Source organism: Pyrus communis, chromosome 7, assembly GCF_041283825.1.
Source record: "Pyrus communis isolate YQ-2024b chromosome 7, ASM4128382v1, whole genome shotgun sequence".
Taxonomy (NCBI): Eukaryota; Viridiplantae; Streptophyta; class Magnoliopsida; order Rosales; family Rosaceae; genus Pyrus; species Pyrus communis.
Genome location: NC_142571.1, coordinates 25510622 through 25523802, shown reverse-complemented (window position 1 = coordinate 25523802; position 13181 = coordinate 25510622). Strand labels below are relative to the sequence as shown.

The window sequence follows — 13181 nt, the reverse complement described above, 5'->3', positions numbered from 1 at the left end:
ATTCGTTTGGTTGTTAAGAAGCTACGCTGCTACGGACACACCGTATCGGTAACTGGTTAGTCGTTTGGTGATATGGATAAGCTTCATGTGTCCAGAAAACAAAAATATTAAAAACCGACTCTTTTTTTTATTTTTTTTTTTATTTTGTTTTCAAATCCACGACTTTCAAATTCCTCGTTCTTCATGCCCCATATATTCCACACGCCTTTTCTTCTCTTCAATTTCCTCTGCCCCATAAATACCCCTTCCCCCTCCTCATCCAGTTCAAACGCAACTCAAATCCTAAATCCAAAATTCTCAAAAACATACAAACATTTTCAAAAACGGTTTCTCTTCTGAAAAATGGTTGATTTAGATTGGAAAGCAAAGATCGTCTCCTCCAACATGCCCAGCAAATCCCCCAAGCTCTCCAACAAGCTCCACGTTTCGGTTCCCGGTTCGTTTCGCGCCGCCTGCCAAGTCCAGACCGACATTTTGGCCGCCTCCGATATGTCCTGCTCCACCTACGAGCACTACCTCCGCCTCCCGGAGCTCCGACAGCTCTGGAGCTCCCACGACTTCCCCTCTTGGAAGAACGAGTCGGTTCTCAAACCGGCTCTTCAAGCTCTCGAAATCACGTTCCGGTTCGTCTCGACTGTTTTGTCCGATCCCAGACCGTACTCGAACCGGCGCGAGTGGAAGCGCCGGCTCGAGTCGCTCACTACCAGCCAGATACAGCTCATCGCGATGTTGATCGAGGACGACGAGGAAGACAGCGAGACGCGCGGAATGGCGCCGATCGTCGATCTCAGCACGTCGAATGGGGAGCTGGCCCGCGACGGGAGCATGGCGGAGGTGTGGAGTTCGGGGGAGCACACGGTGGTGAGCCGCATCAGCGAGGCCAGTTTGCTGCCGCGGCTCGCCACGTGGCACAAATCGGAAGCGATGGCGCAGAAGATCCTGTACTCGATCGAGTGCGAGATGAGCAACTGTCCGTACTCGCTGGGTCTGGGTGAGCCGAACCTCGCCGGGAAACCGAACCTGGATTACGACTCCGTTTGCAAACCGAGCGAGCTGTATACGCTGAGGAAGAGCCCGTACGACGCCCACGTCGACAACTACGAGAACCAGACGGTGTACGCCACGCACCAGGTCCTCGAGTCGTGGGTCCACGTTTGCCGGGAGCTTCTCAAGCGCGTAACGAGCCGCATCGAATCTCGAGACTTCGAAAAGGCCGCGAGCGACTGTTACGTGATCGAACGAATATGGAAGCTGCTGGCGGAGATAGAGGATCTCCACCTTCTGATGGACCCGGCCGATTTTCTGAGGCTGAAGAATCAACTGCGGATCAAGACGGTGGACGATACGGAGTCGTTTTGCTTCAGATCGAAGGCGCTAGTGGAAGTGACGAAGCTCTGCAAGGAACTAAGGCATAAGGTGCCGTTCATATTGGGGGTTGAGGTGGACCCCAAGGGTGGGCCGCGGATTCAGGAGGCGGCGATGAGGCTGTACTCGGAGAAGAAGGCCGGTTCGGACTCCGACTTCGGCTCGGAGAAGATCCACGTGCTGCAGGCGCTTCAGGCGATTGAGTCGGCGCTGAAGCGTTTCTACTACGCGTACAAGCAGGTGCTGGTGGTGTTGATGGGGAGCTTGGAGGCGAAGGGGAACCGAGTTGTGGTGAGTCCGGAGACGTGTGACTCGCTGAGTCGGATATTTCTGGAGCCCACTTATTTCCCGAGCTTGGACGCGGCGAAGACGTTTTTGGGGGATAGTATAAATCACGATATACACAGCGGAGACAGGCGGAGTCGGCGGACGCACTGAGCGGTTGACGCGTTGACTGATTGGGTTTGGATGTTGACTCGGTCTATTAACAAATTTTTTGACCGACCCTTGTAAGCTCTAGAAGGCGAATATTCTTTATAGTTTTTACTTTTTTTTTTGTCCCGTCTTGGTATTTTGGTTATTTTGTCTTTTTATTTTTTATTTTTATGGTTGGATCAAATCTTGTAAAATATTACAGATTTTTATAAAATGTTAGGTAAATTACATTTAATTCTTTCAAATTTGGGTGCAATTGCAATTTTATATAATATTTTTATAATATATAGATTTCATGACAAACTTTTATTTTGTTAAAATTTCACATGTTTATTAGTTAAATCATTAATTTGACGCTAAGCTCTAAAAAATGACATGATAAATGTACGAGTCACATATTTAATGACATGGCACAGAAAAAATAATTGGTCATCAAAAATCAATTTAAACAAAAATTTGAATTAAAACAAAATAAGGGATCCACCCCTCCTCTCCCACCCGAGACCTCCATCCCCATCTCTTCTGTGTCCACCACCACCAATCATCCCGTACAGCCATGTCAATCCTCCGCCTTCTTAAATCTCCCCCTCCCAATCCCTAATACTTCTAGATTATCAAAGTTGAAATTTACACAACCAATAATTTGAAAACAAAATATATGATTCCCAAATCTTGAGACACAGCATGGCGCTGATTAATGCCTTCGACACCGACAGCTGAACGACCTTGCCGCCCAGCCACTGCAGCAATGAGTCAAGCTAATGGTTTAACTAACAGATGTATGAAATTGCAACAAAATAAAAGTTTATGTATACAATTGAAATATTTGAAAGATATTGTCTAAGGTTACAATTGCACTCAAATCCGAAAAGTAAAATGTAATACCCTTGAACTGTTCACAATTCGCAAATACCTTCATCATTAAATGATATGTGTTTGCTGTGTGCTTGTAATTTTACTGCCAAAATTTATCTGTTTCAAAATTTCAAACAGAACTTCCCTCACAAGAAGCCCTGAAGCCTCCATGCGCAACTCTCATCCACAATGTCGGATATCAAACAATGGCGGATAAAATATATCACTTGTTAGTGCAATATATTGTTGCATCAAACAATGACGGATTTAATCCACCGAGCCAGACTATGGTGTTTGACGAAGTCCACATGCAGTTACTGTAACTTGACTTGAGGAGTTTTGCTTCACTTGGAACTCTTATCTTTTCAATTATTCCATGTTTATAGGACTTGTTTTCAAATGTTTGTTGTAAGTTAAAGCTACGTGTAATCGTTTGTTCGATTTCTGTTTATATTTTGAATTTCAAATGTTTGTTGTAAGCTAAAGCTGCGTGTAATCGTTTGTTTGATTTCTGTTTATATTTTGAATTTCAAATGTTACATGTAATTAGGGTTTTCCAAATCCATGTAATCTTTAAACCATTATAAATACATGAATCCTATACTTGTAACTTGAAACCGTTATAAATACGTGACATTTCATCACATCACTTTTAATGGAAAAGGTCATGAAACTGAAAAAATAAATAAATAATTAAAAAAATCCATAAGAACTGTAAGTAACATATTCATGGAATTTGATGTAACGAATGCATTGAAAATACAAACACAACTTTAATAAATAAAAGAATAGAAGAAACAAAACTATTTTAAGCACTTTCATAGAGAAAACATCATAAAAAAATATAAATACCCAACGGGTGACACTAATTTGCAGCTAGTAAAGGGATGGTAAGTGACCTTTGCTTCACTCAAGCTGACTACGCTTCGCTTCTTCGCACACAAATATTTCCCCCTTCATCTCCAAAACTGTCATGTGAGGTTCAGCAGACAAAAGAAGAAGGGTCGGGAATAGGATTCTGGGTGAAGATGATCATAGAGATGGTCAAAGACGAGCCTAGCCGTGTCGTCTTGGACTTTTTAGAGGACCTAAAGATATCCACAGTGTGAAAATTGAGGAAAATCAAGACAGAAAATCTTCAAGATGACGAGAAAAAAAAAAAAAAAAAAAAAAAAGATACAAAACGAAATAGCAACATTCTTGAATGAGATACCTGAAGTCTTTTTTCTTTCCTGTCCCTTCCATTCCAAAAAGCTTCATAGTTGAAGATATATCTTCATATAAATTCTTTCTTAATTCGTTCATCGCAAAATCTGAAGATATGATATAAATATTTAGTAAAACTTAACATTAAATTTAAAAACTAAACTTTGAAATACAGTTGATAAAATCTAGAGGACGTTTAGCCAAAAAAGAAACTTGAACCAGATGAACGACTATATATTATATATGAAATAATTGATTACCTGAGAGAGTTTGCAGCTACAGAGACTGATGAGAAAGCTCCATCCCTGCAGAGCCGTTATATATGATCGGTTTTCGCAGCAGTGGTAAGAGTCCTTGCTGGAAGATGTGACCAATGAAGTTTGCTCTCTAGCAATTAGGTGCACCATGCAGGTTGGATGAATCGAGTGGGAGTTTATGGAAATACCCTTATATTTCTCTTCACATAGATGAGTTTTGTACTGGTTTGACGAACCATGGATATTTTTCGTGATATTTTGACGGAGGAAATTGTTGTTGAGCTTACCCTCGTAAGAGTACATACGCCATACTTGAATCTATGAAAATCTTGAAATCTTTTGTTTGAATTGAGACGTAGAACAAATTCAGGGACATTAGAATGAGATACAGCTTGTTTTCGTTGCTCGAAACTAACGACATCAACGATATTAGTGGTGATACAAAACTAATTTGGAGCCAACTTGCACACTGACAGATGTCTACATATGGTCACGACACGTGTGAGTTCAGTCGGTAGTATGTGGACAAGTGTCAGCTTGTGGAGAAGTCCTTAGTTATTGTAATCACATGTGACTCGGTACTGCTACGACATACTCCACATGCATACAACTCTTTTTTTCTTTTTCTTTTTCTTTTTTTAAAGAAAAAGAAACCTATTGATTGTAAAAGTGATAACTTTGAATGAGATTACCTGAAGTCTTTTTTCTTTCCTATCCCTTCCATTCCAAAAAGCTTCATAGTTAAAGATATCTCTCCACATATATTCTTTCTTAATTCGTTCATCGCAAAATCTGAAGATATGATATAAATATTAAGTAAAACTTAACATTAAATTTAAAAACTAAACTTTGAAATACAGTCGATAAAATCTAAAGGACTGTTTGGACCCAATTTTACACTATAGGCCCGAGTAATCTAGACCGTTGAATGAACATAGCTCTCAACCGTTGGATGACAGAATTGTTAAGATAATTGAAGGATATATTGTGGTTTTAATCATGATATTATCTTTATATTTTCTTGAAAAAGATGAGGTGCAGATTATATCTTCAACTTGAAAGTAAGCAGTACAGTTCAATTTGATTTGGGGTTCTTGAAATTTAGACGTGTGGTGGATTACAGCATCAGAGTATTTTATCAAGAGTCCTAATACAATGTGGCATTGGTTGGCAGATAGATTAATGCATTAAGCATTCATAAAGGTGAGGATGCCAAATTGGATTTGGTCAGCCACGTATGCTTGTTATTATCCATTTAAAAGTGGGTGATAATGATGATGGATAAATGTTGTTATGCATGTAGCCGTACAAAGGATAGATGATATGCGGATCAATCTCTCTTCCAAGAGGTTGAGTTGCGGTTGAATTCTACAAATATCATCAGGTTGCGAGTAGATATACAGCCATTATAAATACAAGGTTGCGAACACCATTCGAGGGACCTTCAACTCAGCATACAATTGCCCTGCGCAAAACCTCTCAATCACCTTGAGATTTTTCCTTTTCTTTTTCCTGCCGACACACCTTCAGTTTGGATAAACAGCACTGTGGAAGCAACCGGCGAGCACCTTCAGTTTGGATAAACAGCACTGCTGCCGCAGAATCAGCCGACCAAGAAGCATCTTCAGTTTGGATAAACAGCACTGCGTCGAGGCCGACCGATTATCTATCCAAGTCTCGGTCGAGGAAGGTTTTCGAACCTTTGTTGGCAGAGGTCACCTTACTAAGCTTTCTCGGCATAGTTAGGTGTTACGAATTACATTGCTCGGCGTACTGGTTGCCGAGTGGTTTTATGATTGGATACTCACAGGTGAGTTTCAGGGTTCGGCATTCCGACGGCCGAACTACGTTTACCATCAAGACATATATCACGTTCGAGTACCTGTGCCCATACACCTTGGTCTCGATTCAACGTGCTTATACTCTCACGAATATAATCACAGTGACCGAATCGGGCTCGGACGATTTGTGAACTCCACAGAAGTAGCAGCCTTGTCTTCAGGCTGTAGAACCCAGAGACCGAGAGTGTTCCTTCCTCGGTCGCAATCGCAAGTTAAAAGAAGTCAGCAACGCGCTCAAAGCTACATCAACAGATTTTACTCCTCGGCCAGGCTCGGCCGACGAGTTGGCACGCCCCGCATTCGACCGAAGGACGTAGTTAGCTTATTAGTTACTCGGCCTGCGCGCCACGTAGGTTTTGTAATTTTTAGGATCAACAAGGACGTTTAGCCAAAAAAGAGACTTGAACAAGATGAGCGACTATATATTATATATGAAATAATTGATTACCTGAGAGAGTCTGCAGCTACAGAGACTGATGAGAAAGCTCCATCCCTGCAGAGCCGTTATATATGATCGGTTTTCGCTGCAGTGGTAAGAGTCCTTGCTGGAAGATGTGACCAATGAAGTTTGCGCTCTAGCAATTAGGTGCACCATGCAGGTTGGATGAATCAAGTGGGAGTTTACGGAAATGCCCTTATATTTCTTTTCACATAGATGAGTTTTGTACTGGTTTGACGAACCATGGATATTTTTCGTGATATTTTGACAGAGGTAATTGTTATTGAGCTTACCCTCGTAAGAGTACATTCGCCATACTCGAATCTATGAAAATCTTGAAATCTTTTGTTTGAATTGAGAAGTAGAACAAATTCAAGGACATCAGAATGAGACGCAGCTTGTTTCTGTTGCTCGAAACTAACGATATCAACGGTATTAGTGTTAATACAAAACTGGAAGTCCACATGGAAATTAAAATATCAAGTTATTTGCCCTTCTAGGGATGAACACATAATTATTTGTTTTAAACATATGACTTGTTTGGATGTACTTTTAAAATGACTGAGAGTGCTTTTAGGAAAATTGTTTTAGGTTCCAAAAGCACTTGAAGTGGTTTATGCAAGAAACACCAATTAAGTGTTTTTTTATGATTCACTTGCATTTTTACTAAAGATTGGTTCTAAAAATATTTTCATAAAAAACGTTTTTAGTCATTTTAAAAGTACATCCAAACAAACTCATAATCCTTGCAAAAACATCCGCTAAAATTGGAACAACACAAAATATTCTGACCAATACACAACACTTGCTCAAATGGATCGCCGACGCAAATTTCCAACTCCAGCATTTGCGCGTCCGAAGTAGCCTTCTCCTATATTATGTGACGTGGCTCTCCATGGACTATTATTGCTTCCCATTTCATCAATCGTCCTCCTGATCTTCCTTCCATACAAGCTCTACCGAAGGCTGAGATTCAAGCTCCCACCCGGTCCACAATCGGTGGCCGATTGTCGGAAACCTCTTCGACATAAACCCACACTGCGTGGCCCAAGTATTTAGGCCTATCTTATCAGTGTGGATTGGATTCACACTGAACGTCGTAGTGTCCAACTCGGAGTTGGCAATGGCAATGCTAAAAGAGCATGACCAGAAACTGGCTGATGGTGCTAGGAGTATGTCGATCGCAAAGTTTAACAGGATCAAATTTGGGCTGACTATGGGCTCCACTATGTTAAGGTTAGGAAGGTGGGCAACCTCTTCTTCCCTAATAGGTCAGAAGTTTGAAATCTCGGACCTATTGAGAAAGATGAGGTCGCTGCTATGGTGAAATCCATTTTTTTTTTTTTTTTTTTTTTTTGAGATGAAGTACAATATTCATTGAATTGTGAAATACTTATAAAATCGAGGAAAGGGTGCTTAAAGCAGACCTCAATAAAAACCTTGTCAGGGCTTTCAACCCGATCGAAGGGAAAAAGAGTGTCATGCACCAAAATTAACTACTAGTATTATCCTCCAATAATAAATCAGAAATTACATCAGGAGTACTTCGAACCAAGAAACTGGGTGATCGATGGTTAAACTAAACCATGCAAGGCGATGGGCCACTCTGTTTGTATCTCTTCAACCAAACGAAACCTTCCATTGCTTGAAGCTTTGAAGACTATGCCGTGTATCCTCAAACAAAAGGCCATAATTAACTATCTCTGAAATAAACACTCTGCACAATTTATTTTATTTTATTTTTCATATTAGAAATGAGTTGTATCAATCTTTTATTTTAATTTTTTCTGTATCAATGCACTATATTAATGGACCATATATTAACATCTTCTTAGCAGAGATCTAGTTTATTATAGCAAGAACATGATAAGAATAAACTAGTAAAGAAGAGGCTATGTTTTCACTCAGACCTCCTATAACCATAATAAGAGAGGGTCCTATGAAGGCCCTATCATTTAGTTTTTACTACAGTGAAACGAGATTCCTGCTAGTTAAGAATGGACTCATATATACTAAAAATTAAAAATTATATGAGTTAAACTGCATATAATGAACTAACCTAATAAAATACCATCCAACCTCACCATTTATTGGAGTCAAAATAAAGCTCTTTCGCTAACACGTAAATAAAAAATCAGAGTAAAATTTAGAATTCGTCCCTAAACTTTCACGACTTGTGGAGGCAGGGCAGTTGCAACGCAAGGGCTCCTGCCTTCCTTGCAATTGCCTCCAATTTTTTCTGCCTTGACTGCTGGAGATGCTCTAATTGGGATTATAATTTTGATAGTCTATGAGTTTTTACAGGCATATATATTATACCTATCAAACAGATTACGTGAGATGTGCTTCCCGATCGAATTGGGTGATAAGAGGAGCTAAGGTTTTGGATATGGAGCACCAATCAGATCGTTACTTGGTAATTCGAGGCCTAAATCGTGAATTGAAAATTATTTGGGTTGCCAATTTTCAAACCAAGAATTGCATGATTTTCTTCTTTTAGCATTTTGTGAAGAAAAAAAGTTAAAATTTTACCGTAAAATCAATCGATAACATAAAAAATATCCAACTTACTTAAATTCTCTTCCCAAGAACGTGTAATTTCTTTCTCAACATTTTGAATTGGTATTCTTTTAAGGAAAGGGATCCTCTGCGGATGCCTTCCACCAAGTCCATCAAGTCCAATAATCCGAACTATTGAAATTTGATTCAACGGTTTCAAACAGGAGACCCCTTTAGAAGTTATAACAACTTTAGCCATTAGATCAAATTTCAATGGCAAAAATTATTGGATTTTGTGGATTTGGTAGAAGGGATCCGGAGAGTATTGCTTTTCTTGTTTTTAACCCTCAGCGTGCAGCTAATTTGGAGCCAACTTGCACATTGACAGACATCTACATATGGTGGCGACATATGTGAGTTCAGTTGGTAGTATGTCAACAAGTGTCAGCTTGCGGAGAAGTCCTTAGTTATTGTAGTCACATGTGATTCGATACTACAACGACATACTCCACATCTACACAACTTTTTTTTTTTTTTTTTTTTTTTTGCTTTTTCGAAAGAAACCTATTGATTGTAAAAATGATAACTTTTTTTTTTTTAAGGAAAACTTGTAAATTTAGGATTTTATTTTATAAAGCTAATTAATTTAGTTCACGTACCATATATTAAATTATCGACTTGGTATTTAAATTATTACTCAACTAAAAGTTCAGTTCTTAAATTATTTTGTTAAAAAAACGACGATTTCTAAAATTCATTGAAACGTGAGGTTTAAGATTCAGTTGACATGCAAGGCGATAGATGTATAATATTTGTGTTGAGATCGCAGGTCTCAAAAACTTATTTTTTAAGAATTTAATTTTCATTCATGTAACAATCTAGACCGTTGATCATCGTAATTGAGCAGTAGGTGTTCTCCACGTACGTGCGATGCAAGCCCACAGACTGAATATACACCCGCGAATTTCTACCTTTCTGCGGCCAACAAGCAAAGACCCTGAAAAGGTTGTAAGTTATTCTTATTTTTCCTATCTTTTGCCCTTTTTTCTCATTTAAAATTTTGGTTCTCTCTCTCAATTCCAACAGAAACAAAAGAAAAAAGAGGAAGAATAAAACAAAGTCCAAATTTGAAGCTGAGGTTGTCTGCTCCTCCATGGTAGAGCAATTCGTGACGTAAAATGGTGGTGGCAAGCCATTCGAGCCATGGTGTTCATCGTCAATGGAGATCATTTCATGATTTCTCCACGGCCGGGAAAATAATAATCTCCCTCGATGTAACGTTCCCTTCATTTCACACTTTGCGTTTTCTTGTTTTCCAACCTTTTTTTTAAGGATTTGCTTTTACAATAATTTGAGGCGGTGAGTTGTGTAATATTCACTTTCATTTATGTTCATCGGATTTCCTTTCATTTATTTACATTGAAAGATCAAGACGAGTGTAGAATGTCAAAATGTGAGTGAGAAAATCTTGTTTTAATCATATAAGAAAAGAATTTCGCCACTGCGTTCCCTCCTTTTGCGCCACTTGTTCTCTTTTTGTATTTTTGCTGCGTAATTTATATTTTGTTGATGTTTTGTTTCACTTATTCAAAAATGGCTTGAGAAAAAGAAAGAGTAGAAGAGAAAAAGTGTGAAAACCCAAAGTCCTTATCATTGTGGATTTGAAATTTTGTAACCTGATTAGGGCTTTTTATCTTTTTATTCAGGTTGGATTAAATGGAAGCAAAAGCTACTTATTCATGAAGCGACTTCTGGAGCCCAGTTAGACACTTTTTGGCGGATCCAAATCCTTGTTTCCTTTAAAAACCCAACGAAAAATATCCGGCAGCTCCACTTTTTGTTGCACACGGACTTCCCTTGTCACTGCTAGTGTGAACCGTGAACCGATTTTTCTCCATTTTTGCACTTTTTTTTCCTTCATTTTTTCAGTTTTTGGGCTCTCTGTGTTTAATCTTTTCTCATCGTCTTCTCCAAATCCTGATCGTTGACTTGGAGATATGGATTCCAGAATCGTCCCCTGTTCTAAGAGCTGGCAGAGCTCGCTTCAGATTTCGGCACCAATTTCTTCTTCGTTTTCGAAAGGGTCGTCGTTTTCGGTTTCTTTTCCTTCTGTGACGAAACCCAGTGGAAGAAGCAATGGAGCTCTGGGATGCGGCTTCGTTCGTTGGCTGAACTCTTCCGGGTCGGGCAATTCGAAACGTCAACGTACTTCGAACCAAGTTTGCAGAGCAAAGTTTGATGATTTTTCGTACGAAGAATTGTCGAACCAGATTGAGGAATTGCCGCAAGGGTTCAATCTTTCCGAGGACGATGACGAGAACGTCGACGAACCGGCTTTCTTGGCGTCGAAAACTTCAAAAATCTCTCCGATTTCGACTTACCCAGAAGGCGAAAACAGCAAAGGCAGCGGCTTTTCGATGCGGTTTACGAGCTTGAAGCTCAATGCATTGGAACCCTCTCTGCTGGGGATTCATCCGGAGCCGCCGGACTGGCCGGAGAGAAGCGAAATCGTCAGAGCCACCATGGAAAGAAAGGCCAACAGCCTCGAGCTTCCGGTGTCGCTCCGGTTAATCAAGAAGAAGCAGCGGCAGCAACGGGAGGAGGGTCCAAAAAGAGAAGCCGGGGAATTTACTTTTTGCTCCCTGAACAAGGCATTCTCTTCCATGGTGTTTATAATCCGTGAGCTCCATAGCCACGCTTTGAGTATAAGGGAAAGTTTGTACTCTGAAGATCTGCAGGAGGTTATAGCCAAGGTGCAGAAGCGAGAGATGAACATGTCGTTTGTGTGGTTGTTTCAGCAGGTGTTTTCGGGGTCCCCGACTTTGATGGTTTACGTGATGATCTTGCTGGCGAATTTCAGCGTGTATTCGATGAATTGCAATGCTGTCGTTGCAGCACCTCTGCCTGTATTGATTGAGACTTTGACCGAGACTGAGACAGAGGAAAAACCCTACTCAAAACCCGATTATGTTTCCGATGACGATTCTACTAGGGTTGTGAAGAAGACCTCGAACGAGGGCGATTTTCGTGACAATGTGAGCACAGAAACTTCATTCAGGCATGCCGTTGTTGATATCGAGAAGATGTATGGCATTTCCTTGTTCAATGGTGAGGAGTTCACGGCAGAGGAGGAGGTGAAGTTGTGGAACTCTGTGATGGAGGAAGCTTCAAGAATGCAATCAGAAGTAAGGGATGAGGCTCTTGATCACGAAACGGTGCAGAAATTTGTGTCACCGATAACTGTGACTGTCGAGCCGGATTATCATGAGCACTACTTTAGAACTGATCTTTTGTACCAGATGAGTTTAGCTCAGGATCCTCGTAATGCACTTCTGCTCTCAAACTATGCACATTTCCTCCATGTCGTGGCTCGCGATCACGATAGGTGAGTATCACTTACCAAACTATCTGCTTCAGTGTGCTTACTAATTTGCATTTAATACATTTTCTTGTTTTATGATGTGTTTGTATAAACCTAACTCGACTGAAAAGGATTGGTAGACGACTAGATTGGTTAAGTTCGTCGATGCTTCAATTCCCATTTCCATGTATTTGTGATGATTTTGTAGCAACTAGACCTCTAACGGAGTTGGATTTTAGGTTATGATCCAATTAAGTCTTTGCTTTTCATACAATAGGACTCAAATTCTGTGTAGCTTGCCTGACCGGTGTTGTGTGATCTATGTTTGCATTTGCAGGGCCGAGGAGTGCTTCAGGCGGGCAGTGCAAGGGGAGAAACCAGACGCTGAGGCCTTGAGCCGGTATGCAGACTTCTTGTGGTTAGTAAGGAAAGACATGTGGGGCGCAGAAGAGAGGTACCAGCAAGCAATGGCAGAGGAGCCCGACAATCCCTTTTACGCCTCCAAGTATGCCAATTTCCTTTGGAGCACCGGCGCCGAAGATACTTGCTTCCCTCTCAGTACATCCTACGATAACTACAACAAAGTTTTGTAATTTTGCTAAATTTTGACGGGGTACCGATATCCGGCACTGCCAGGGATGTATTCCGGCCCCGAGTAAATTATCTATCTATAGGAAAGAATGCGACGGAGAGAATAAAAATGTCATTCTCGTTCTAGACCGGAATAACCGCAGACTTATCGCCTCTCTTAGTTTTGTAATCCAGTTTGATCGCAATAAGAAATGTGTCTGACATTGAGTTTTGATGAAGTTTTTGTCTAAATTAAACAGATTCAAAATGGAATCCCGCAATGTATAAATTCCGGGGCACAGTAAACTCCTCGACGGTTATCCAACCAATCTACGATGTGGTGAATTCCTCGG

General features: G+C 40.5%; 1 protein-coding gene, 1 long non-coding RNA gene and 1 pseudogene across 4 annotated transcripts; 2 read left to right on the top strand and 1 right to left on the bottom strand.

Annotated features, from left to right (window-relative positions):
- Positions 1-126: 126 nt before the first annotated feature.
- LOC137734668 (nematode resistance protein-like HSPRO2 pseudogene) lies at positions 127-2045 on the top strand (annotated as a pseudogene). The gene has a single exon (XR_015964114.1). The product of XR_015964114.1 is annotated as a nematode resistance protein-like HSPRO2 pseudogene (transcript).
- A 167-nt stretch (positions 2046-2212) lies between these two features.
- Positions 2213-4536, bottom strand: LOC148695954 (uncharacterized). Of its 2 annotated transcripts, XR_015964116.1 has the most exons (4): positions 4122-4527; positions 3869-3968; positions 3555-3743; positions 2213-2540 (listed from the first exon to the last, which is right to left on the bottom strand). It is a non-coding gene; the product is annotated as an uncharacterized LOC148695954 (long non-coding RNA). The 2 variants fall into 2 exon arrangements; XR_015964115.1 differs by lacking the exon at positions 2213-2540 and having other exon boundaries at positions 3409-3743; positions 4122-4536.
- Positions 4537-9898: 5362 nt separating this feature from the next.
- On the top strand, positions 9899-13067 carry LOC137733858 (uncharacterized). The gene is made up of 3 exons (XM_068473054.2): positions 9899-10171; positions 10604-12282; positions 12596-13067. The coding sequence occupies exons 2-3, from the start codon at positions 10895-10897 to the stop codon at positions 12849-12851; spliced, it is 1644 nt and encodes a 547-aa protein (XP_068329155.2). The 5' UTR covers positions 9899-10171; positions 10604-10894; the 3' UTR covers positions 12852-13067.
- The last annotated feature ends 114 nt before the right edge of the window (positions 13068-13181 follow it).